Below are 27,220 nucleotides of genomic sequence, written 5' to 3'. Positions count from 1 at the left end.
ATTTTTCTTTAGAGACCTTGATAATTTTCTTTTAAGAGTAAAACTTTATTATTATTATTATTATTATTTCTATTTATTTCAAGACTTGTGAACCTATGAGTTTTTATTAAAATATGTGGGCCCTTCTTGATGTTATATTTATTGAATTATTCTTATTGTTGTTACTTATTTATTATGGGGTAGAAGGGTGTCACATTTAGTGGTATCAGAGCAGGTCGATTCATTCGGCCTTGAGTTATGAGCTTGCTATGTTTCTATGGGTTGTGCTGTGATGTTGTTTAACTGAGATGATTGTTTTAATTGGTTTGTTTTGTTTTGACTCTCTACTTTTCTGTGAATCAGAAAAGTGATGTCTGGGGGAGGTAGGAATGATCGTGCTATCGCTGAGGCCTTGATGGCTATGGCTCAGGCTGTAGGCAACCTGAACCAACATCAAGAAGTAGACTGGCTTGCCCGGTTCCAGAGGAACCATCCACCTACCTTCTGTGGTGGCTATGACCCGGATGGTGCTGCTGACTGAATGTTTGAGGTGGAGAAGATATTCCAAGCTATTGAATGTCCACAGGTACAGAGGGTATCTTTGGCTGCCTTCATGTTGTCTGGAGATGCTGGAATCTGGTGGCAGAGTACCTACCAGAGGATGATTGCTGAGGGTACTCCGATGACGTGGGATAATTTTAAGAGGTTGTTTTTGGAGAAGTATTTCCCACAAGATATTCGCAACAAAAAACAGGTGGAGTTCCTTGAGCTGAAGCAAGGGGATGATACTGTGGCAGATTATGTGGCCAAGTTTGAGGCACTGGTACGATTTTGTCCCGCTTATGAGGGTGTTGCAAATGAGGAAGCGAAATGTGTGAAATTTATTAGTGGTCTTCGACCGGAAATCAAGCAAGCTTTCAACTACCAGGGCATTGCTAGATTCCACGAGCTGGTGAACAAGTGCAGAGTTTATGATGAAGATAATCGGGCTAGAGTTGCTCATTACAAAAGTGGAGGGCCTGTAAGGAATCAGAGCAGGCATGGGTCTTCTAGCAGGAGTAAGCCTTACTCTCGTCCTGCTGGAAATTCAAACAGTAACGGGGGTAGTGAGGGTTCAGTGCATAGGAGGAGTCAAGCTCCATCCACGAGCCAGACACCTAGAGCTGGGAGTACTGGTTCTACTCCTTCCTTCACTTGCTTCAAGTGTGGGAGGCCAGGGCACCGAGCTAATCAATGTGGGGATAGGGAGGTCACCTGTTTCAGATGTAATGAGCGGGGGCACATTTCTCGAGATTGTCCTCGTGCACAGCAAGGACCAGTGACGGCTAGTGGAGAGACTGGGGGGAGTGCTAGTGCTAGTCGGGGTACCGGTATCAGCAGGAGTGCTAGTGCTAGCGGCAGTGCCAGTAAGCCGAAAGCTACAGGGAGAGTATTTGCCTTGAGTGGTACTGAAGCCGCTCAATCCGACGACTTGATCCAAGGTATGGGTTTTATTGCTGGAATTCCTTTAGTTGTATTGTTTGATTCGGGTGCGACTCATTCATTCATATCACATGCTTGTGTTTCCAAATTGAGATTGCCTGTTTCTTCCTTACCTTTTGTATTGAGTGTGGAGACGCCAACTAGTGGGTCAGTTTCTACGTCTGGCGTATGCTTGAATTGTTCTGTTCATATTAATGGTAGAGACTTCTTAGTTGACTTAATTTGTTTGCCTCTGAGTCAGCTAGACATCATTCTTGGTATGAACTGGTTATCTTCCAACCATGTTCTTTTGAACTGTGCTGATAAAACTGTTGTTTTTGGTCAACCCCTTGAGAGAAAGAGCAAAAACTTTTTGACTGCCAACCAGGTTGAGGTGTCTCTGAGAGAAGATGCCCAGGTATACATGTTACTAGCTTCTTTGAGTTCTGAGAGTAGCGCTGTCTTGGATAGATTACCTATAGTATGCGATTACCCTGATGTGTTCTCTGAGGATATGTCTAATCTACCACCCGAGAGGGAGACAGAGTTTTCCATAGACTTAATACCGGGGACGGGACCCATTTCAGCTGCACCTTATAGGATGTCGCCCTTGGAGTTAGCCGAGCTTAAGAAACAACTAGAGGAGCTGTTAGAGAAGAAGTTTGTGAGACCTAGTGTATCACCTTGGGGAGCACCTGTCCTATTAGTGAAGAAGAAGGATGGTAGCATGAGGTTGTGTATAGATTACCGCCAACTCAATAAGGTAACGATTAAAAATAAATATCCATTGCCTAGGATTGATGACCTTATGGACCAACTGGTGGGGGCATGTGTGTTTAGTAAGATTGATCTTAGGTCAGGTTACCATCAGATTAGAGTGAAAGATGAGGACATACCCAAAACTGCATTTAGGACTAGATATGGACATTATGAATACCTTGTAATGCCTTTTGGTGTGACTAATGCTCCTGCAATTTTTATGGATTATATGAACAGAATTTTTCATCCGTACTTGGATAAATTTGTAGTTGTCTTTATAGATGACATACTCATTTATTCCAAAACTAAAGAGGAGCATGAAGAGCACTTAAAGGTAGTACTTGAGATTTTAAGAGAGAAACAGTTGTATGCTAAATTCTCTAAGTGTGATTTCTGGTTAGAAAAGGTGAGTTTCTTAGGTCATGTGATTTCAAAGGGAGGGATCGGTGTAGATCCTTCTAAGGTAGAAGCTGTGCTTAAGTGGGAATCCCCTAAATCTGTGAGCGAGATTAGAAGTTTCCTTGGACTAGCTGGGTATTATAGGAGGTTTATAGAGGGGTTTTCTAAGATAGCATTGCCTTTGACTGAATTGACTAGAAAGGGAGTTCCCTTTGTATGGAATAGTAGGTGTGAGACTAGTTTCCAAACCCTTAAGGAAAAATTGACTAGTGCACCAATTCTAGTTTTGCCTGACCTTAATAAACCTTTTGTAGTATATTGTGATGCTTCTAAGATGGGGTTAGGTGGAGTGTTGATGCAAGAGGGAAAGGTAGTAGCTTATGCTTCTAGGCAGTTGAAAATCCATGAGAGAAATTACCCTACCCATGATCTTGAATTGGCAGCTGTAGTATTTGTTTTAAAGATTTGGAGACACTATTTGTATGGTTCTAAATTCGAGGTTTTTAGCGACCATAAGAGCCTTAAGTATTTGTTCGATCAGAAAGAGTTAAATATGAGACAAAGGAGATGGCTTGAGTTCTTGAAGGACTATGATTTTGAGTTGAGTTATCACCCAGGTAAGGCAAATGTCGTAGCGGACGCTTTAAGCAGAAAATCACTTCACATATCTTCCTTGATGATTAGAGAGATGGACCTTCTAGCTCAGTTTAGGGATCTAAGTTTATCTTGTGAGACTACCTCTAGTAGCATAAGATTAGGCATGATTCGTGTAAGTAATGACATGTTGAAGGAGATTAGAGATGCTCAGTTAGAGGATTCATTCTTAGTGGCTAGGCGAGACGCGATAGAAGGAGGTAGTGGTGGAGAGTTTGTATTGGGTAGCGATGGAGTAGTAAGATTTGGTGACCGTGTGTGTGTACCTAGTGAGGCTACCCTTAGGCGTTTGATACTTGAAGAGGGGCATAAAAGCAAACTTAGTTTCCATCCAGGTTCAACCAAAATGTATCAAGACTTGAAGAAGATGTTTTGGTGGCCTAGAATGAAGAGAGACATAGAGGAGTTTGCGAGTGCTTGGCTAGTATGCCAGAAGGCTAAGGTGGAACACCAAAAACCTTCAGGATTACTTCAACCCTTGAGTATACCAGAGTGGAAGTGGGATAGCATTTCCATCGACTTTGTAGTTGCTTTGCCTAGGACTATTGGAGGGCACGATTCTATTTGGGTGATTGTAGATAGATTGACCAAGTGTGCACATTTCTTACCTATTAATATTAAGTATTCCCTAGAGAAACTTGCTAAGCTTTACATTAGTGAAATTGTGAGATTGCATGGTGTACCATCTAGCATAGTTTCAGATAGAGACCCTAGGTTTACTTCTAGATTTTGGGAGAGTTTGCAACAAGCATTGGGGACTCAGCTTAGACTTAGTTCAGCTTATCACCCACAAACCGACGGTCAGACTGAGAGAACTATACAGTCATTAGAGGATTTACTTAGAGCCTGCGTGTTAGATCAAGGGGGTAGTTGGGATAGCTTCTTACCTTTGATAGAGTTTACATATAATAATAGTTTTCATTCTAGCATAGGCATGGCACCTTATGAAGCACTATATGGTAGGAGGTGTAGAACACCTTTGTGTTGGTGTGAGCCGGGAGATAATCTTGTTTTAGGACCGGAGGTAGTACAACAAACCACAGAGAAGGTTAAGTTAAATCAAGATAGAATGAGAACAGCCCAGGGTAGACAAAAGAGTTATGCTGATAAGAGGAGGAAGGACTTAGAATTCAAAGAAGGAGATCATGTATTCCTGAAAGTCACTCCGTGGACTGGGGTTGGTAGAGCATTGAAGTCTAAAAAGCTTACACCTCGTTTCATCGTTCCGTATCAAATTCTTAAGAGAGTCGGTACAGTGGCTTATCAAATCGCTTTACCTCCACATTTGTCAAATCTTCATAATGTATTCCATGTTTCTCAACTTCGAAAATACATCCATGATCCTTCGCATGTGATTGAGTCGGATCATCTTGAAGTTAAGGAAAACTTGACAGTAGAAACCATACCGGTGAGAGTTGAGGATCGAATGGTGAAACAACTTCGAGGTAAGGAAATTCCTTTGGTTAAGGTGATCTGGGGTGGAGCAACGCTGGAAAATGCTACTTGGGAACTTGAGGAGAAGATGAAGGATTCTTACCTGGAATTGTTTACTTCAGGTAAATTCGAGGACGAATTTTCTTTTAGGAGGGGAGAGTTGTAACATCCTAAATTTTAAATTAATTAAATTTTAATTAATTACTATTTTTATGAAAATAATTTATATCATTTTATTTAGTAATTTTATAAAATTGCAGTAGATTCTAAATAATAATAATTATATTTACGAGAGAAACTTGAGTCAAGTAGTTATTTATATTTATATTCTAGAGAGTAGAAAATAAATTAGTATTTTAAATAATTATAGAAGTTGAAACTGTTTTATTTTTTTATTTTTAATTATTTAATTACCATTTTAATTAAATAGAGGGGGATGGGCGGGTGAGTATGGGCCTGGCACAGTCGGAATTATTAGACGGGTTTTGGGGGTAGTCAGTTACCTAATATTCATTTTAACGTCAGACGCTTGAAGGAAGAGGGGAGAGGAGAAAATTCTTGAAGGAAGGCGTAAAGTGTTCAGATTGCTCCGTCGTTCTTCTGTTGGCCTTCGTTCATCATCCTTAAGGTACGGGGGAGATGGGTTTCTTCATATGTGAATATAGGGGCGTTCGGGTAGTGAGGGCAATCCCTAAGTCCCTCTAGGAACTCTATTTAAAATTTTGAACGATTATCTGTGCAATCAATGTTCTAAATTCTTAATTCATTTGGAAGAACTTATTTCTTGAATTGTCTTTGAATTCCATTGGGGCTTTCTTGTTAATTCTTTATCCTTAAATTTGATGACTTGAATTTTATGTGTTAAGAAGAGTTTAGATTATTTTTTGTAAAACCAATGGAAACCAATTTTTGAGGCTTGAGATGTGTATGGATTGATTTGGAACGTATGAAGAATATAAATGGAGTTAAACTGAACCAACGGGGTGTAGAAGTAGTGAAAATTGGTAAAAACCTTGTTGGAACTCGTAAAACGCAGGTTTAATTTCACAGAGGGGAGTCTGGGCAGAGATTTGGGCGCTCAACGCCAGTTTTGGGCGTCGGGCGTCGGGACCCCGACATACGTTTGTAATTTTGCGATATCTTTCTGTGTAGTTATCCAAATCGAGTGCCGTTTGTTTTGTTAGAAACTAGACATCTGGGGCTACCATTTAGACACAAGAATCGTGTAAAAATATTAATAGTTGATCAAGTTATGTGAGTTGCAATTTGAGCCTTCCAATCTGTGTGCGAACCACAACATCAATTTTTGTGAGCCCTGAATGGTAACCTAAACGACTTTATTAGGATTTGTGTTCTTCATGAAAGTTGTAGATATTGATGTTAGGATTCTAATGGAGTTGGGATCACTTAGAAAGGATATGTATATCTCGAGTTATGGTTAAATTATTAACTGAATGTCATAGATATTGTGATGTGTGTGAAGAATTATGTGAAATTTGTTATCTATGATGTTGATAACTTAATGATAGGTACCTAGCATGTGAGGATGATATTGCATGGATTGTTATTGACATGTGATGATGTTATATAATGGAGATGCATTAATTATGAGTTACGTGGGATGCATGAGTTGCAAGAGACTTATGAGTTGCATGTGGTGCTTGAGAAGCCAGACGTGGCTATATTGCATTGGACCCTGGGCCCAGAGAGGGGTTGAGACAGGGGGGACCATGACGGGAGGCATTCCATGCGTGGGTCGTTGGGTGTTTAACTGCGCAGCTCACTGGCCACAGAGGGTTTAACGGTGGGTGGATTGCCTTTGCACGGGCCGCTGGGTGTTTAACCGTGCAACATACCGGCCCTGGGAGGGTGTGAGAACGGTATGCCCGCATTGGCAACAACTAAGGGAATTGACGAGGTACGCCCATTGTGCGGAGTGCCAAGTTGAGACTCTTAGGAGAGGAGATGTGTATGAGTATATAGTGAGCATGTGTATGAAAGCTTGTATGATTGAAAAAAAAATGATGTTTGGTAATTATATGAGATGTATTTGTTGTTTATATTTAATGATGATATTTTGGTGCACGGTGTGGGGTGGGAATTGGGTAGCTCTATGTTCATATATGATGTTATCTATCTCTCACCGTCCTGTTTTTATGTGGTTTTCTTTTAGGTGAAGATGAAGGCACTCATAGTGTTGAGTTCTAAAGGGAAAGGGTTCTGCTCTGATAGGATGTGACATTGGGGCATGAATTTAGGATGCTTTAGTTATGAATTGTTATTTGTCGTTTGAGGAGACTTATTTTTAAGAGTTTTATATTCACCTTATATTTGTAAATTCTGGATTCCTTTCATTTTTCTTTAGAGACCTTGATAATTTTCTTTTAAGAGTAAAACTTTATTATTATTATTATTTCTATTTATTTCAAGACTTGTGAACCTATGAGTTTTTATTAAAATATGTGGACCCTTCTTGATGTTATATTTATTGAATTATTCTTATTGTTGTTACTTATTTATTATGGGGTAGAAGGGTGTCACAGATCCTATTCATTATATTAGTAGGTCTAGTGTCATAGATTTCTTTAGGTTCCATGAAAGGATTCCTTCTAGGATCTTCCTTTCACATTTATTTGTTGAAAATATCACCTCTAATGAATTTTATTATATATTTGCAGGTATGGCCAATAATCATGAGGACCCTCGAGATTTGAGGTCAAATCCTTTTCAAGAGGGAGGGGATGATAGACTATGGCCAAGGCCAAGGAATCCAAGAGGTGATATACTAAAAGAACCAAGAGGAATGAGATGATCTTAAAGACCTTTTTCTTATGTTTGTGCTTATAGTAGTTCTTTTGTATAGGTTATTTTTGCCTTTGTATTTGTGAGGCACTTTACTTGTTTTTTCCTAGTGTTTGTATATTGTTTTTAAGGTGGGCTACTTGGAGAGTTTAGCTCCATTTAACCTCCTTAGTTGATACATTCATTTTGTATTTTTTCAGTAGGGAAAAAGGAGGTGGCATTTAGCAAAGCTAGGGTGTGTGTTTAGAAATTGGGCCTGAGTTGGGCCTAGAAAAAATTTTGCATATTGGACTCATTTTGCTCCTAATTTTTCATAGATTTGATTTAGCTAGGTCTCATCATCATATGATGAACCTAACTAAACCAAATCAAGAATTTTCAAATTAAATCATGGAGCAAAATGACCCAAAGGCCGCCTAGCTCATCTTCTCCTCCTTGGCCGAATTTTTGAACTAACACCTCTTGGTTTTGAAGCTTGCCTTGCAAGCTTCTAAACCTTAGTAGGTTAAGCTTACTCTACCATGGTTCTTAAGTGAACCATGGTCAAAGTTAGCTTCTCCTGCAAACTTGCTAAACCGTGGGAGTTAAGCTTACCTTACCATGGTTCCTAGTGAACCATGGTTAAGGTTAGCTCCTCCTAGAAGCTACCTCTACCTTATATATTTGTAATTACCTCTCTTGTACTCACTTTTGACAAATTTGAGAAATGAAATCTGATTTTCTCTCTCACTCAAGAGTCCCTAAACCGTGGAGAAATTCTCTCCTAGGTTTTCTAGCAAAGTTCTTCAACTTTGCTTTGGTTCCTCAAGCTTCCTATGCAAGCTAAGGAAAACCGAACCACTTCAAGGCTTCTTCTCCATTGAAGAACACTTCAAGGAGCTTCAACGAACCATTGGAGTCTTAACCTCAAGATCATTTTCGGTCCTAAGCATGGAGTCATTGAAGAACATCAATCTTCTTCAACTTAGCTCCATCAAAGGGAGAGAAGAGAGGGACGGTTCTCACAACCTCCCCAGCAACAGGAATTTTCGTTCCTGAAAATAGACTTACTTGGGAATAGAAACGGATACCGCTCCCTGCACTGCTGCTCCACCTCCCAAGTAGCCTCACCAGTAGCTGCATCCCACAACACCTTCACCAGAGCAATGGACTTGCCCTTCAGCTCCTTCAGCTTGTGATCAACCACAGCTACTGGCAACTTCTCAAAAGTCAGATTCTCCTTCACCCGCACATCATCCAGCTCCATCACATGACTAGGGTCATGAAAATACTTCCTCAGCTGGGATACATGAAATACATCGTGTAGGTTTGAAAGAGACGGTGGCAAGGCCAACCGATAAGCAACCGAACCCACTCGCTGTATGATCTGATAGGGACCAACAAACCTCGGTGTCAACTTCCTTACCTTCAGTGCTCTACCCACACCAGAAGTCGGGGTCACCTTCAAAAATACATGTTCCCCTTCAGCAAACTCCAAAGGCTTACGCCTTTTATCAACATATGATTTTTGCCTACTCTGAGCAGTCTTCATCCTCTCTTGAATCAGCTTCACTTTCTCAATAGTCTGTAGGATCAGCTCCGGTCCCACAACCACTAACTCACCATCTTGATACCAGCACAGAGGAGTCCTACATCTCCTGCCATACAAGGCTTCAAACGGTGCCATCCCAATGCTAGCATGAAAACTATTATTGTACGTAAACTCAACCAGCGGTAAGACCTCCTCCCAACTTCCCAAGTGGTCTAACACACAAGCTCTCAACAAATCCTCTAAGGACTGGATTGTCCTCTCTGAATAACCATCCATCTGAGGATGATAAGCAAAACTCAGCTTCAGCTTCGTGCCTAAGGTTTGATGTAGACTCTGCCAAAATCTGGAAGTGAACCTCGGATCTCTGTCTGAAATAATACTGGAAGGCACCCCGTGCAACCGTACTATTTCCCTAACATACAACTGTGTCAGCTTCTCCAAGGACCACTTGATGTTGACAGGCAAGAAATGTGCACACTTGGTCAACCGATCAACTATCACCCAGATAGCATCACTATTCCTAGCCGACCAAGGCAACCCCACAATGAAGTCCATAGTAATACTATCCCACTTCCATTTCGGAATCTCCATCTGTTGTATCAAACCACTCGGCTTCTGATGCTCCACCGTCGCCTTCTGACAGGTCAGACAGGCTGCCACATATTCAACTATTTCCCTTTTCATACCAGACCACCGGAAAGTATTTTTGAGGTCTTGGTACATCTTAGTCATATCAGGATGTATGCTAAGTCTGTTCTTGTGGCCTTCCTACAACACAACTCTCTTCAGCTCAACATCTTGAGGTAGCCAAATTCTGCCCTTGAATCTCAAGATTCCATCTCCGCTCAGCTCAAAACCAACAGCCTTCTCAGTTCCTAGCAAACCAAGAAGCTTCACCAGCTCAACATCTTGCAACTGCTTAAGTCCAACCTGCCTCAAGAACTCACTAGTTATGGTAATCATCCCACAACTAATGTGATCCTGAGCTAACTCCACACAAAGATTTAAATCTCTGAACTTCTCCACCAGCTCCAGCTCTTTCACCATCATACCAGACATGTGGATGGATTTCCTACTCAACGCATCCGCCACAACATTGGCCTTCCCAGGATGATACATCAACTGGAAGTCAAAATCCTTCAGAAACTCCATCCACCGCCTCTACCTCATGTTTAGCTCCTTCTGATCAAACAGGTACTTCAGACTCTTGTGATCACTGAAGACGCTGAACCGAGCACCATACAGATAATGTCTCCATATCTTCAAGGCAAAAACAATAGCTGCCAACTCCAAGTCATGAGTGGGATAATTCCTCTCATGGTTCTTCAATTGCCTTGAAGCATATGCCACTACTTTCCTGTTTTGCATCAGCACGCACCCCAGACCCTGGTGAGAAGCATCACAATACACATCAAAGGCTTCACCAAAATCGGGCAACACCAGCACAGGAGAAGTAGTCAACCTCCTCTTCAGCTTATCAAAACTCCGCTCCCAGGCATCTGTCCAAATGAACGGCTGCTCCTTCCTTGTCAGCTGGGTTAGGGGCGCTACTATCTTAGAGAATTCCTCAATGAAACTTCGATAGTAACCCGCTAGACCCACAAAACTCCGAATGTCCGTGACAGTTCTTGGACGCTCCCACTACAACACCGACTCCACCTTAGCCGGATCAACAGCAATCCCCTCATCTGAAATCACATGTCCCAAGAACTTCACCTCTTCTAACCAAAACTCACATTTTGAAAGCTTGGCATACAACTGCTTCGCCTTCAAAATCTCCAGCACCAACCGCAAGTGCTCTCCATGCTCCTCCGGGATCCTTGAATAAATCAGGATGTCATCAATGAATACCACCACAAATTTATCCAAGAAGGGCCGGAAGATCCTGTTCATGTAATCCATGAACACTGCTGGGGCGTTGGTCACACCAAACGACATCACAACATATTCATAGTGACCATACCTAATCCTGAAAGCGGTCTTTGGTATGTCACCCTCCTTCACCCTGATCTGGTAATAACCTGACCTCAAGTCAATCTTGGAAAATACAGATGCTCCCCTCAGTTGATCCATTAAGTCATCTATCCAGGGAAGTGGATATTTGTTCTTAATGGTCAACTTGTTCAACTGTCATTAATCCACACAAAGTCGACTACCTCCATCTTTCTTCTTCACTAACAACACGGGGGCACCCCACGGTGATACACTCGGCTGCACCAACTGCTTTTTCAACAGGTCTTCTAACTGACCTTTCAGCTCAACCAACTCAGCAGGGGCCATCTTATAGGGAGCCACTAACACTGATCCCGCACCTGGGACCAAGTCAATGCTAAACTCCATCTTCCTAACAGGAGGCAACCCAGGCACATCATCAAGGAATACCTCAGCAAAATCCCTCACCACATCAATCTCAGCAATGACCCTCTCGGTCTCCACACTCATGGCAGCAAGCAAAAGACAGCATTCTGCTCCATCTCTCAACAATGATTCAGCTTAGCCAGCTGAAATCAACAATTCATCCTCCTTTTGAGGAAAGATCAACCGCCTATTGGCACAATCTATAAGGATGCAATTGGCAGACAACCAATCCATCCCTAAGATTATGTCAATGTCCACCAAAGGTAAACAGATCAAGTTCACCTTGTACCTCTCCTCATTCACCACAATCGGACAACCAGCACACAGCTCAGAAGTAACTACCTAAGCAGAAGCAGGCGTTGACACTAGCAGTCTCAACCCCAAATCACACAGAGGCACGCCCAGCATAGCAGCACAAGCATAAGATATAAATGAATGAGAAACACCAGAGTCGAAAAGAATCATCACATCCTTACCAGCATCTCTACCCTTCCCATTTACAAGATCTGAAGAAGTAGAAGCTTTAGCCCCAGTCAAGGCGAATACTCTGCCAGTAGTAGTAGGTCTATCACCCCTCTAAGCATCGCCTCTCTGGGCACCACCCCTCTGAGCATTTCTCTTCGGTCTGTTTCTGGCGGGACAGTTGATCGACTCATGACCCATCTGATGGCACTTGAAACACTGGCTCTCCGTGTGTGGAAAATCCCTTACAAAATGCGGTCCAACACACCTGTAACATCTAAGAGTGGCACCTCCACTCTGTCCCCCTCCTCTAGCAGCATCATAAGGTTGCCTAATGATAGGACCCCATTGTTGTTGTTGGGGCCTATCATATGGCTTCCTTTGATTTCCTCCCTTTTTGGACCCAGCTGGTCCCTCAGCAGTCCTAGTCACACGGTTGCCACCTTCTAACCGCTCAACAATTTTTGCCTTCTCCACCAAGACCGGAAACTCAGTGATGGCCATAGGCACCACCACCTTTTTCAGCTCGTGCTTCATACCCTCAGCAAACTTCTTGCATTTTCAGGCCTCAGAAATAGCTTGCAAATAGAAACGAGCCAGGTGCTCGAATCTCATCGCATACTCAAAAACTGTCATCCCTCCCTAGTGCAACCGCATGAACTCAGCTTCCTTGGCGTGTCTCACGCTCTCCGGGAAGTACTTCTCCAAGAACACTCTCCTGAAACACTCCCAGTCAACAACCACTCCTCTAGCAGTAAGCATATGGTGAGTACCCCTCCACCAATGCTTAGCCTCCCCAACCAGCATGTATACAACATATGTCAGCCTCCTCTCCTGAGAACATCCCAGCACTGTGAAGATCTTCTCCAGCTCACAAATCCAGTGGTCAGCTACCTCTGGGTCTGCATCTCCCTTGAACTGTGGAGGATGACATTTCCGGAACTCAGCTAGATCCCGACTCTCTTGTGACCCCATGGGCCTTGCTGCACCAGCCGCAGCTCTATCAGCTTCCATCCTAGCAAAATAAGCATTTTGCTGCTACATAGCCATAGCCATCATCTCCATGGCACGGGCTATCTGCTCATTGGTTCTAGTCATTGTCTATAAAAGTAACAACATCTTTGGTATACAATAACTAATGACAACAACAATTAACAGCACAACAAGCAATAAAGGAATCAGCACAACAATCAACATAACACAGAGCTCAACACATCAAAAGCCTAAAGGAACCACCCCCAAAGAGTGCCTACTAGACTCGAACTGCTCTAATACCACTAAAGTGTAATGACCCGACTGGTCACTACACACTGCACAACACACCACACAGAAAAGATCAAGTATATACATATAACGTCTAGAATATATATATATATATATATATATATATATATATATACAAGGTCCAAATCTGGATAAGGTGTCAGATTATACAAAATAGATCCAGCAATGCTACACTAAGTAGCTAAAAATGACAAAAGAATAAAACTCCATCTGCCAGCTGCAGACCCTCCTCAGCTCACCAACCTAACCCTGCTCTGCTCTCATACATAGTATGATCATCGCAGTCCAAACCACATGAAAACAACAAAGGATAAGCGAGTGAAAAGAATCAACATACATATATAAATATATGAATGGTAGACGGCTACAACTATCAGTACATCAACCAGCTTAACAACATCAGCCCATAATATATCACAGCATTCAGCAATAACAGCACCGCATAGCGGCAATAACAGCATTGCATAACAGCAATAACAGCATCGCATAGCGACAATAACAGCACAGCATAGCGGCAATAACAGCACCGAATAGCGACAATAACAGCACTGCATAGCGACAATAACAACACCGCATAGCAGCAATAATAGCACTGCATAGCAGCAATAACAGCGTCGCATAGCGACAGTAACAGCACTGCATAGCAGCAATAATAGTATACAGCTCAACATTATACAGTACCGCCAAACAACTCACAGCCCAGCTAACACAGCTCAAAGCACAACACAGCACAGCTAAACAACTTACAACACAATAATTTACATCAACTACGTCTTAACACCATAATTCAGCAATTATCATCTAACAGCACAGTAATATTCACCATTTACAGCTCAGCTCAGCATATACCCACATCCATCAGCAAATTTCAGCAAAATTCAACACACAACAGCCTATAATTACTCATCACATCCGCGCCCGACGCGCTCATGGTCGCGCCCGGCGTGGCACAGCCAGAGAGCACCAGGGACCAGCGCGCCCGACACAATTCTCATTGCGCCCGGCGTGATGGGAGGCAGAGACCTCAATAGGTCTCACAAGCCCGGCGTTCTCATCCTGCGCTCGGCGCAAGAAAGCAGATACCTCCCAAGGGTCTCACGCCTGGCGCAATATAAATTGCGCTCGGCGCCACCTCTAGTAGAGACTCTCAAGGAGTCTCCACGCCAGGCGAGACATGGTCACGCCCAGTGCCACACCAGAAACCCCCAAAAGCATGTCACATACTGATATCATGCCCAACGCTGTCCCACCACGCCCGGCGTGGGTCATCCAGAGGCTCACATTTGCAAGCTCGCCCGGCGCACACATCTTTGCGCCCGACGGGCTTGCCCAAAAGGGAGCCCTCTAGTGGTCACACGCCCGGCGCCAAGAACTGCACCCGGCGTGATACTCAGTAGCAACCCAACAAGTACGAAAATTTCTTCAAAAACCTGCATTAACATCCTGAAAATCCACATGTAATCGGTCCAAAACATCACATTTTCATTAAATCACCCAAAAAGCCCAACTTTACCCACATGCAACCATAAACAATGAAAATCCCCAAATTTTCACCCAACCCCGAAAGTCCCGAAAACGAGTTTTCTTCAATCTCAGCCACAATTATCAAATCATCCAACCATCCATGAGTTACTAAACTCATTTTCACACAACCGACATGAATCCTAGCTTCCCTTACCTCGGTGAAGAAATCCGAGCTTCCGGGAAGGAGAAACGGGGAAGAAGATGAAGAAAAGCTCAACGGAGAAGAGCAAAGAATATCCGGCTCCAGCTAGCTCCACACGGCTTGCGTTTGAGAAGAAGAACCTCTAAGGAAACACCTCTTCAGCTAGAAAGAAAAAGAGTGAGTGAGAGTGAAGTAAAGAGAGTGAGAGTTGAAAGGGAGAGAAGAGAAGGACGGTTCTCACAGACATCATCCATAACTAATGATGTTAGTTTTTTATTTTTTTTTATTTTTTTTAAAAAAAAATTTATCCTTAGAGACCAAATTAGAGGTAATTGGAAAAGCTTGTAGAAGAACTAATTAAAATGAACGACTATTTAAGTATGGAGATCGGAAGGTATTCTATCCATTACATTTTGTTTGAAGTTTTGACAATTATTGTTTATTTCAATTTAATTGTGGTTTTACTATATTGATGTAATATTATTTTTTTTAACTCTTAATTATAATTAATACATCCTTCAATTAAATCGCTGACTTTTTCCTTTTTCACTAGAAAGATATATTCAAAAGTTACATATAATTACATATAGTTGCATCCTTCAACATATAGTTGTCAACTTGTCAAACATTTTAATTTTATTTTTTAATTTTTGTGACTAAACATTAAATATTAAAACAAAATGAAATTAATAATATTTATATAAATATGCATCCCAAAATGATCGTAATTTACACACAAATTAAGAATAATAATAAATATATTTTTTTTTATAATTTTATTAAAATAATCTTACTTTACATTACTTTTTCTTGCGGTAGTTAAATAATTATGAAAAGACTCATTTTTAAAAATATAATATTATATTAAAAAGTGAAAATATCAATTACTTATAGATATTTTCTAAATACTACCTACTATAATTGTGATCCATATGAGATAGAGAGAATATTATTATTATTATTATTATTATTATTATTATTATTATTATTTTATACGGTGGAAATTAAACTTAATAAAAAAATTACAACACTTACCCTTCCTACTCAACCAATCAAGCAATTAAGTATTACTATTACGGCAAGGAGAGAAGTTCAGTAATTTATATTCCATAATTGGTCTTGTGTTGTGACAACACCAATAGGCCCCAAGGACTGCAAAGATGTGTAAAACAAAAATAATGGAAATTTATTCATCATTTGTATTTCTTTTAACATATTTAATAATTTGCTTCTGTATTAATACTATACATATCATTTATGGTATGTCTCATAACTTCATCTTTTAGATTAGAAGCTGAGATTAAATTAAGAGGATAGATGATAAAAATATGTAATCTAAATTAATCAAAAAGTAAACTAATAGTAATGCTGGTGCATGATAATCATGACCCATCTTAAAATCTGTGAATGAATAATTGAAATCTTAATTAATTCATCATGTATATATCAATCGTTACTCATTCAGCTTAACTCGTTGGCTATACTTTATATATAGGATCATAAGTGATATGCTTAAAATGTTTCTGATATTAAACGAGGCAATAGAATATGTTGGAACTTGAATGGAAAATCCCAAACTGCATTGTAAAATGTGAACATGACAAAAAAAGATGCATTAATTATGATACGATCAGAATCAGCTGTCATACTATAATCTTATCTCTACATTGTTCATTGTGGTACTGCATGATTCTACTGTCACTCGGTCGCACGTTCAGTCTTGTGTGACAACTCCGGCATTACAATTACAAGTGACACAATCTCACTGCACTATGATACCCTTTTTCCTAAAGGCAACAATAGAAAGCCGAATAATCAGCTTTATTTTTTTCTGCTTGAAATTGTCCAATGATGCTTTTCATGGTGACCCCTATTTGCTCTTTCTTTTTCACTTTTGGTGGATCATTTAGACCAACTCAATCTTTTGGTGAGTTAACATTTCAAAAGACCCCAAAATAAATGGATGTCCTTTTTTGCGTAACGCTCTGAAAGATGCCAAACTTGGTACGTGAGGATGGTCAATTATAGCTAGGGCATAGAATCATGGCTTTGCTTTTTTCTTGTTTTCTTTTTCTTTTTCCTAGGTCACATCACTTTTTAATTAACTAATGGACATGCACAGCTATCTTGTCAACTAATTTGATTTTCTGTCAAAGTTTTCTAAAAAATTGGATGGTGGAACTTTCAAAATGATTTCATTTTTGTGATGATTGAGAAGGAATTGTTGGTTTAGAGTTCAAACAATATCGTTAGATTGTGGTTCATGGAAGCAACCTAGCTAGGGTAACAGTTTCATTCAACATCTTGGAAATAATCACGAATTCATGATATGTTACTTTTTCATCTTCATCGTGGTTCTTAGGGAGGGATCGATGAAAACTAGGATGCATCAAATTACCCAAAATGTATATTGCTACAAAGAACATACCACTTATAACACTATTGTTTTAATTTGACTTGTTAGGTACATAAAGTAATGATGCGTGACAATTTTTCACACTGCTTTTCTTGTGCTAATGGTACTCTCGAGATAAAATAGCATTTTAACTTTTACTATGGTTAAAATCAATATCACTAAATGTATTTAGATTCACTGAAAAGGTTCAACACTCAATGCACATTTATGCATATAGGCTTCCAAGAGTCAAACAAATACAACGATAGAAATCAGATCTTTTCCTATCACATGGGTCAGTTACATATGGATAAAATGATGTGATAGTGTGTCTTTTTTTTTTTTATTTTTTATATGCAATCTCCTTTTTATCTTTGGCGGTAGGAAAATCTTTCAAACCAAATAAATGAGTTTTTGTTAAAAATTTCTTAAAGAAAGTGATTAAAGAATATATGTCAACCAATATTTTCCCATCAATAACAAAAAAAAGAAAATAAAAAAAACAACTATTTATTTCTTTGTCTTGATGCATAATTTTGTCAAACATAAAACCAAACATGTACTAAATAAAAAGTTTTCATTAAAAATCATGGCAAGGCTGGGTGCATTATAGAAATTGTGGTAGAGATGTATTACTTTTTTTTTTTTTTGGTTTTTACATATTTTCGTTTTCCTGAACCAATACTTTTAGAATAATTAAGTGAAATTATATGGTATCTATCTTATTTGAGAGGGTACCAGTACAGTTTTTTATATTTTATACTTTTAATAATTTATTTAAATAATATTTATAATATTTTATTCTTTCAAATTTTAAATTATTTAGTCATTTTATTTTTATTTTATGTATTCTAATTTATTTGTAATAATATTATTATATATTTAAATAATTTAATTTTAATAATTTTTTAAGTATATTTTTATCTTTTCACTTAAATTTTTTAAATTTCTATATTTTAATTTTAATAATTTTATAAGTATTTTTTTTGTCTTTTTGTCTTAAATTTTTGAATTTTTATATTGTAATTTTAATAATTTTTTATTTCTACTATTTATTATTTTTTTTTTTATTTTTTTAATATTTTATAATATTATTAATATCTTATAATTTTAATTTATATAATTTTATCTTATTTTTATTTTATAAGTATAATTTAGATTATTTATTTTATAATTAAATTATTTTTTTAAAATATTATATGAGTTTATATAAAAAAATATATTGAAACACCTCGATTTTTGAGGGTACCGTAACATCCAATAATTAATTTGTTAGCATTCTCCAGTGTGTTGAATCAGTTTGATTCGACTTTATAGGAGAATAGAAATTGAATATATCAAAATTGTTCGATTCATTTTTTGACTCTTTTTTCTTTTCATCAAACTAAAATCAAATTAACCCGATGAATTTGGTTTGAGTCTACCGGGTTCAATACTATAAAAATAAAATAAAATGTTTTATAAAACTAAAACTCCTTGTAATTTTTACTTTTCCAAATTCAATTTAGATCCAAAATTCAAAGATATTTAAAATCTTTTCTTTTTGTTCCAAAGGTTATCCTTTTAAGTGTCTTTTTATTTATTTATTTAAATTTAAAACTTGAATTCAAAATCTTAAAATTTAAGGATTAACAGCATCCTTAGTTATGTAAAAAAAATGTTTTATTAAAAATATTTAAAATCTAAGTTTAGAACTTGTCGAAAATAAAAATAAAAGAAAAAAAATATTAAAAGGGTGAATGATCCAACAGGGTGTTAAAGTAATTTTATATATAGGCACCTGAACTATAGGAGGTTGATTCTTATTGGTTTGGTTTACATCAAATATGATCAAAGAAAAAAGAAACTTAATTCAGGTAGTTTGGTGGGTTGAGTTTTTCGAATTGAACCAAACCAATAATAAACACCCTTAATCATCCAACAAAAAAATAATAAAGAAAAATGATGTGGTGAACAACCTAGCTAAAGTATAGAAATTGACACCTTGTATCATACTCATTAGTATATTAATTACATAATTACGCTAAACAGTAGTGAGATATCAATCATTGTTTCCTAGCTAAGTGCTACTTGCACTTCGAATAATTTAAGTTCCACTCCAATTTCGTGTTGTGCCGACAAACTAAAATCATAACTCTTTCCCCAACATTTCTATTTCATGTGTCAAGGAAAATATTGCTCAAATATCAAAATAATAAATTAAACTTAAAAACCAAATCCTCCAAATGAACTCATCAGTCTAACTATAATATAAATATTAAACTACATGACTCTCATCTCTATATTTAATTTCAATGAGCACGCTCCTTAATCAGTCAAATTAATTCCTTCCACGGATTATGATATCAATTCACATATAGAGAATGGAAAAACAAGAAAAACAAAATCTATATAGCAAGTGATGATTTGAAACCATATGCAAAGTGAAGAACTGAACTGAATATGGCTATGCATATGTTATAGTTAATTATGCGTCAAACTGAATTTAGATTCGTTATGTATGACTCAATTATAAGCTGACTCTTAAAATATGTATAACAAATATGATGAAGGGGAAGGGAAAGAAAGAACAAAGAACCAGAAATTAAAGGAAAAAGTGAGTTCACTATTAACAAAAAGGGAAAAATTAATTAACATCCAAAAGAAGACCTAATGATTTCTTTGTGTATCTGATTTCAACTTTTGCTGAGGAATGAAATTACTGATAGGATTAGGCCCTGAGTGTACTTCATGCAATGCTTTCCTTTGAACATGATTCCTCTCAGTTCCTCTTGACTGGCACGAGAAAATATATATATATATAAGAATGATTTAGTACTACTGATTAAGAATGTTTGAATACAACTTTAAAGAGTTTTGGGGAGTATTTTTGTTAAAAATAAAAAAAAATCATAACACTTTTAATCTGTATTTAAACGGACTTCATATGATTATATATGGACCATATAAAAGAAATTGTATATATACTAACCATGTGTTGATGATCTTCGGTGACTTGCTGAATCATTATTCTCATGCTAGAGCTTGAATATGGGAAGAAATGGGATACCAGAAGAATGATAAGAAAGCACGAAGAATAATTCATAGTTTTTGTTTCTTGAAAGTGGTATGCATGCAGGTTTAGAGAAAAAGGATATTAGCTAGTATGCTTTTGTTTGCTAACGGCAATTTAAAGGAAAACACATGTTTTGAGGCACCCAAAAAAAGAAGAAATTCGTATCATGTGAGGGTGCCCCGCAAAAGCATAAGAATAACTAATAACTAATATTATATATTAAATTTTATATTTTGAAGCGTTAAAAAAAAATTAAATCAAGTTTACAAATTTAAAAAACAAAAAAAAAATATTTTATATTCCATTTTATTAATTTAAATTAATAATTAATCATAAAATATTTTATATATTGATTTGAATTAAAAAATATTAAATAATTTTTAAATTCTTAAAAATTTATAAACTATATTTATATATTAAGAATTTTTTATTTAACGGTTGTATTGTTAAAATTTGATGTAAAATATAAATTATTGAATAAAATAAGTTTAAGTAATCTTACTTTTAAAATAAGTAGATCCTTCTTCATTCATTCTTATATATATATATATATGAGGAGGGATTCGTTTACTGCGGACTTACTTCATTCATTAATTCATGTTCTATATCAAATTTCAACGATCCAATTGTTAAATTTAAAGTTCTTAATGCATAAATTAAATCTACAAATTTTAAAAAATAAAAATAAAAACCATTTTATACTTCATTTTATTAATTCAAATCAATGTATAAAATGATTTTATGATTACCCGTCAATTTGAATTAATAAAATGAAATATCAAATAATTTTCAAATTTTATAAAAATTTGCAAATTTGATCTATGCATTAAGAACTTTAAATTCAACAGTTAGATTATTTAAATTTGATATAGAATATGAGTTATTGAATGGATCTCACTTCACATATAGTGGGAGAAATTGTTGGGAAGTTTTTTTAAGTCTTCTTCGTACTATTTTGGTTTACTTTCCCTGCATGGCTATCATCAACACGGGATCAAATTTGCTACGCTTATGGCATAAATATTGCGTTTTTAGTTCCTAAACTTTTTAAAAATTCAGTTTTTATTCTTTAAATAAAAGTTTGACGGTTCCTTAATTAACTTTTCTTTTTCTTATATCGTATTATATATCTTATATCATTATCTTTTTATCCTATCTTTCTCCTGATTGTGGTACTGTGTTGTTGAATAATATACTCTTATTGTAAATCTTGATTTACATGAGTTGTAAGAGAATTGGACATACGGAGGAATTGTTTCCCTTGGGAGAAGTGGAAGGCCAACAAACTCATCAACTGCAAAACACATCTAATTTATTCTTTGCTATCTCTTTTTCATGAAAGTGACCCTATTGAAATTTATTTCAAATTACTTCGATCAGTCCCATTATATATCTTAAAACAGCAAATTCTTTCTTCTTCGCTTTATGAATTGGATGGAATTTACAAATGTATATTACAATTCCCAAAATACTTTTCCAACTTTAATCTGAGTATAGCTCAACACTTTGTGGCTAATGTTTATTCATATCTCCCACGTAAAATATAAATACATCAATTAATTTTTATTTAAATTTGTGAATGATGATGCATATTGATATATATGGTTGCATACATGTCAACAAGTTTAGAGAGGATTTTGTTGCCTTCTCTTGCCCAAGGAAGTGGCATTGTGGTAATTCCTTCTGTTCTTATTGAAGTTTGAAAGTGTGCTGGAAAATAAAGTTTCATTTAGCTCACTAAACTTTTCAATAAGATTTTGATATCTAAGAAGACGCTAGATGAGTAAGGAAAGAGCACTTTGATTCTTATTTTCCAAGGAAATATTTAAAATTGTACGCTTTAAAGAGGAAAAAATGAGAGAAAAGTGAGAATAGTATAAATGAGAATATTAAAACAGACATGTGATCATACAAGTAAGGAAAGGATTGGATATAAAATTATTTTATATATGAAAAAAAAAATTATGCATCACCAATCGAAAAAAATATGGCAGAAAATTAGTTAGAATGGTTTGGACACGTACAAAGTGATATCCTTCGTAATGCAAGATAGTAAGGTCATGTGAAAAGGAAGAGAGAAAAACTAAAAGACACTTAAAGATTAAGTTGTATAACAATAACATTCCTAAAATTTGATTTTTATTTATATTAAATGGATAAATATTTTATATCAATAATATAGTTATCTAAGATAAATTTAGTAATCTCTAGTGCTTTATCCCCAGTGGGATAAGGCTTTGTTGTTGCTGAATGTCCACTCTTGAGATTTTGCCACACTTTTCACTGCCAGATCCTCCTTCAAATACAAATGGACTTGAATTTCACCACGGAGATGTTGGGGGTATTTTTCCCAGGGTGTTTTATCTTCAATATGTTTTTTTCCTTTTAGACTTTTAGGCTTGAAATGATCAATTTACTTGAAGCAATAATGGATTTTGCTGCTATTGTCTGGATCATACTCGAAGGATGAAAAGAATTTTATTTTTTTGAAAAAGTAATCAGTTTTTCACACTGAAATTCAATGTATAGTGCAATTGAATAATAAGTTATCTTTAGGCATAAGTATCTTCTTTTTAAAAAAAAAAAAAAATTTAAGGTCCTGGAATGAATAAAGTCTTGTTTCTAGAGGGATGTCTTTCATTTTATTAATTTTTCCCACTTTTCTTATCAAATAAGTTTTATTTGGTGACAAAAGTGAAAAATTATTTGTTCTTTTTGAGTAAATACACAAATTGGTCCCTGAATTTGAACTGCACTATTATATTAATCCAAAAATTATTAAGTTGTAAAATACGCTTCTGAAATTACAAATTTACAATTATATTTATCCAAAACTTAAAAATATATAACTAGAATGATAATATTAATATATATTTAAGGATCAAATGACAATAAATAATTAAATTTTAAAACTTAATTGATAGAGACTTATTTAATAATTTTTTAATTTAAGAAATTCATATGACTGCGCCTTCCAAATTCATTCTATTTTCTTCGGTTGCTTTTTCTCCTAAAGCAAACATCATGTAAAACATTTTTTCATTTCTCTTCATTTAAGAGTGGGCAAGTGTTTGGCCTATTCTTATTACAATGACAACAAACTATTGCGCTGAAGAATCCGTCTTGCAGAAATGCTCTCTGAAAGGAATTTTTCTTTCCTTGTTGCCATTTTCAAGGGTCTTTCCCTCTGCCATTCACAGTTATTCTGTTCCTGATAGTCCGAATCTGTGATCGTGACAACCAAAAGTGGGATTATTATCAGTCATTGAAAACAGATGTGTTGCAAAATCTTCACTGATTTGTATCTCCTGTGTAAAACAATTCATTATGAACTAACAGATTCTCCTATTTGAGCACTAACTGCTCATTTTGCATGTTTGATTGAAACAAATAACAGAAACCAGGATCAATAGACTAAAGAAATTTTTAATAAATGAACACGTGATTTATACCAGGAAGGCAGGAATGCATCTCATGAAATTAAATAATAATTATGTTATTGAGAATCAAGCAGGAAAATGGAATGACAGAGACCATTTAATTATAGTCATGAACATTAGCAAATTGGTTCCAAATAGCAAGGAAAACAAGAGTTGAATAGCACATAAAGATACAGATGCCAGGCCCTTTCTCTAGATGTCTAAATTATGGTTTTTCTTCACTAAACAAGAACAAGAGAGTAAATCCAAACAATTAAAACAAAGGAAAAAGTGTTTCAGGGAAAATTGACCTTTGGTGATTATTCTCATTGACTATTAAGAAGATCCAAAACAGATTTTCTATCAGGCATGCTGGGAGACGCCCCCTTGACTTGAACACAAAGACAAGCTGCAGCAGCTGTTGCAGAACATAATATTTAGGCACATTTTTCCAATTTCAAAAGTGAAAATTCTAGAAAAAAAAAATTGCATTCCACCATACACACCGGCAAATCTAAGGCAATCCTTTTTGGACTTGCCCTCAACCAAGGCCACAGCAAAAGCAGCAGTAAAAGTATCACCAGCACCAGTTGTATCAACGACATTTTTAGCAAGTATGGCAGGCTGCTGAATCGGTTTTTCTCCTTCTACAAAAAGGACAGATCCTTTCTCCCCAAGTTTCACAAGAACTTGCTTAACTCCCTGAAATTTCAGAAATTTAAGGCACACAAATAACACCAGAACTAGAATAATTGAAACTATTGCAATGGTCACGACAATAAAAACATCATTCATCTATCATTCTATTAGCCTTCAGGAACCAATCAAAATTTGAAGCTAAACTCTGAGACAACTTCCAATATACTGCACAGGCATGGAGTGACAATGCGGAGAAAATAGAAGAAATAGAAAACTCAATAGTTTATTGGCCATTAACTGCCTTTTCCCCTTATAATTTCCCTTTACGGGGCATCTAATTGGGTTCATGGAAAAGAAAATCAAATGAAAATTATAATCCCCCTCCCTTTCCCCTTCCAAGGCTAGTTGTAAATGCCAAGAGGACTAAACAGCTCCATTTTCCTCAACATAAAGGAGTAATAGTTCAAAACCTTGTTTAGAAGATAACGCCACCAAATAAAGGCAACAAGACCCAGATAACCGATGGTATCAGATTCAGAATATATGACAATTCTGTAGAAGGATCTCTAATGAACATCAATATGATGGCCATTTCTTTCAGCAGTGACATTGTGGTTGCCATCTACGAAGGCATGTTAACACTACACAAGGGAAGGATTATTAGTAACAGAAATTCTCAAAGTTACATCATATTTTCAAATATTATATTCAAAAAATTGTGCTTTCTTTGCAAGACATCCTCAAGGTTTTAACAAATAGTTGGCAATCACAATTGCAGCCACTTTTTCTCTACAACTTTCGTCGACTTTAAGAATCACAAAAAAACTGAAATTGCAACTATATCTGTTTGTAAGACATCCACAAGGTTTTAAATAACAGTTAGCAACCACAATTTCAACCACATTGTCAGCAATATTCCCAAATATCAAGGATCAAAACCAAACCGCATTGTCTGCAATTTCCTCAATATTAAGGATCACAACCAAACCGCAATTGCAACTACAACTGCAATTTAAAAACCTTGGACGTCCTCAGGCAATGAACATTTCATTCAAGTAGGAAAATCCGCAAAAGCATTTCATTGTGATCCCTAAGGTCACCCCTTAATTAAACTCACCAATTCATGGCATTTCAAAGCAGCCTGTGCAATCTCTTCAAAACTTTCCGTTGGCATTCCCGTAATGCGAGCAAGTTCAGTTTCATTAGGACTCAAAATATCAACAAAGTTCAACAATTGTGGCGGAAATGGCCCTTCCATGCCCCCAGCATCCAACACCACTGGCACACCAGCTTTGCTTGCAGCCTGCATGCATTACAAGAGCATAACTCATAATCCAATTCCCAAAACACCTCACAAATAAAAAAATAAAAATAAAAAAGACAAAAAGAAAATAACAGAATGCAATTTCTTAATTGTTTTTCATCATAATTAAAGTTTCAACTTAATAATTAGCACTGTAAGGGTTTGTTTCTATATTATTGAGATGAAATTTTAATGGTTTAATTATTCTTTTGGTCCTATAATTTTATAAATTTTATTTTCTTTATTTTTTTGGTTTGATAGGGGGTATATTTTTTTTTAACTGGATCAACAACTACAGAAATAAAGTGGCACCTCCCAAGTACAGAGTTCAAAAGTCAAATCACTTGAACTAATGACTATTAAATTTTATCTTCCAGTGTGTATAATCTATAAGTTAAAAATGTCCTATTTTAATCTTTATGTATATCATTCTTGTTCTATTTTAGTCGAACTAAAAGAAAAAGTCTGCGGTATAAAAAAAAGCTAAATTTTTTATTATTCGATTATAGTATACATACTAAAAATAAGCAAGAATTACATTTATGAAGAGTAAAGTAAAAAATAAAAAAAAATATCATTCTTGGTCTCTTTTAGTTTGCATAGTATATTTCTATAGGAATTAAAAGGGAAAATTTATGTGATAAAAAAAAAAAAAAAGTAAAGTTTATCTAACTATACAAACTAAAAATAAACAAAAAAACGTAAAGCTTTTTTTTTGTCCTAAAAAAACATATTTTAATTATATAAATTAAAAGTAAAAGTTATAACTAACAAGAATAGTTAAAACTTGATTAAACAATTAGAAAAGCATATGTAAAAGGCCTGGCCCGGCCCGGCCCAACCTGTGCGACTTGAGCGATGACAGGATCGGGAATCTCCCTCTGCAGCAGAACGATGCCAGCTCGGGCCACGAGGTCCAAATGCTGACGTGGCAAGGCACTGGGCCAGCCGCTGACGTTGGCGCCCCCAATGTAGATGATGGAGTTCTGCCCGTCGGACTGGAGCATCACCACCGCGTGCCCCGTCGGCGCCGACGCCGCCACCGTCAGGTTGTCCAGCCGGACGCCGGCGCCGCGGAGCGCGCCGGCCACGAGGCTCCCGTAGGCGTCGTCGCCGATCTGCCCGACGAAGTAGGTCGGGTAGGCGAGCTTGGCGGCGCACGTGGCCTGGTTGGCGCCCTTGCCGCCGGCCAGCGTCTCGCCGGACCTCGCCGCCAGCGTCTCGCCCTCGCGCGGCAGCCGCTCGATCTCCACGTAGATGTCGGCGTTCGCGGAGCCCACCACCACCACCGGCGGCGGCGGCGCGCTCCCGGAGAAGCATCGGATTCGGAAACTGCGAGTGCGGTTGCGGAAGGAGAGGGTTTGGGTTGGGGCAAATGTGCGGAACGTGGTTCGCGTGATGGAGTGCGAAGCGTGGTGTCGTTGTGGTGTTGGAATTGAAAGTGTTGTTCCGTTCATTTTTTCTTTTTTCTTTTTTTCTTTCTTTGGTTTCGAATTTTTTGTTGGATCTGTTATCGCCGTAAGTATCTCTCTCTACCTGATGTGGAGGTCCAGCAGATGGAGCTAATCGCTAGGAAAAGGTTGCTTTTTTGGACTACCTTTTGTTGCAAACATTAGGTTT

The 27,220-nt window shown here is 37.1% G+C and overlaps 2 protein-coding genes and 1 long non-coding RNA gene across 3 annotated transcripts; 1 reads left to right on the top strand and 2 right to left on the bottom strand.

The window, feature by feature from the left end:
- Positions 1-520: 520 nt before the first annotated feature.
- Positions 521-7,174, top strand: LOC145952458 (uncharacterized). The gene is made up of 2 exons (XM_083064821.1): positions 521-1,460; positions 6,860-7,174. Exons 1-2 carry the CDS (start codon positions 521-523, stop codon positions 6,892-6,894), a joined length of 975 nt encoding a protein of 324 aa, XP_082920947.1. The 3' UTR covers positions 6,895-7,174.
- Positions 7,175-19,751: 12,577 nt separating this feature from the next.
- Positions 19,752-20,736, bottom strand: LOC145952882 (uncharacterized). Its single transcript, XR_014430383.1, has 2 exons — positions 20,156-20,736; positions 19,752-19,959 (listed from the first exon to the last, which is right to left on the bottom strand). It is a non-coding gene; the product is annotated as an uncharacterized LOC145952882 (long non-coding RNA).
- Positions 20,737-23,261: 2,525 nt separating this feature from the next.
- On the bottom strand, positions 23,262-27,220 carry LOC109788907 (pfkB-like carbohydrate kinase family protein). Its single transcript, XM_020347772.3, has 5 exons — positions 26,443-27,220; positions 25,415-25,600; positions 24,165-24,360; positions 23,970-24,076; positions 23,262-23,464 (listed from the first exon to the last, which is right to left on the bottom strand). Exons 1-4 carry the CDS (start codon positions 27,055-27,057, stop codon positions 23,985-23,987), a joined length of 1,089 nt encoding a protein of 362 aa, XP_020203361.2. The 5' UTR covers positions 27,058-27,220; the 3' UTR covers positions 23,262-23,464; positions 23,970-23,984.

The sequence above is a fragment of the Cajanus cajan genome, chromosome 10 (genome assembly GCF_000230855.2).
Source record: "Cajanus cajan strain Asha chromosome 10, NIPB_CcT2T_4, whole genome shotgun sequence".
NCBI lineage: Eukaryota > Viridiplantae > Streptophyta > Magnoliopsida > Fabales > Fabaceae > Cajanus > Cajanus cajan.
Note: the sequence above shows the minus strand (reverse complement) of the source record. Positions and strands in the feature narration are given on the sequence as shown.

What these genes read in the sequence shown, in the direction of transcription:
- LOC145952458 (XM_083064821.1), top strand. Translation starts at nt 521, where the DNA reads ATGTTTGAGGTGGAGAAGATATTCCAAGCTATTGAATGTCCACAGGTA. An exon ending in ATCCGACGACTTGATCCAAG is followed by an intron (nt 1,461 to 6,859) that starts GTATGGGTTTTA and finishes GTTTTCTTTTAG; the next exon opens with GTGAAGATGAAGGCACTCAT.
- LOC109788907 (XM_020347772.3), bottom strand. Translation starts at nt 27,057, where the DNA reads ATGAACGGAACAACACTTTCAATTCCAACACCACAACGACACCACGCT. An exon ending in TCATCGCTCAAGTCGCACAG is followed by an intron (nt 25,601 to 26,442) that starts GTTGGGCCGGGC and finishes TAATGCATGCAG; the next exon opens with GCTGCAAGCAAAGCTGGTGT. An exon ending in GGATTGCCTTAGATTTGCCG is followed by an intron (nt 24,077 to 24,164) that starts GTGTGTATGGTG and finishes GTTCTGCAACAG; the next exon opens with CTGCTGCAGCTTGTCTTTGT.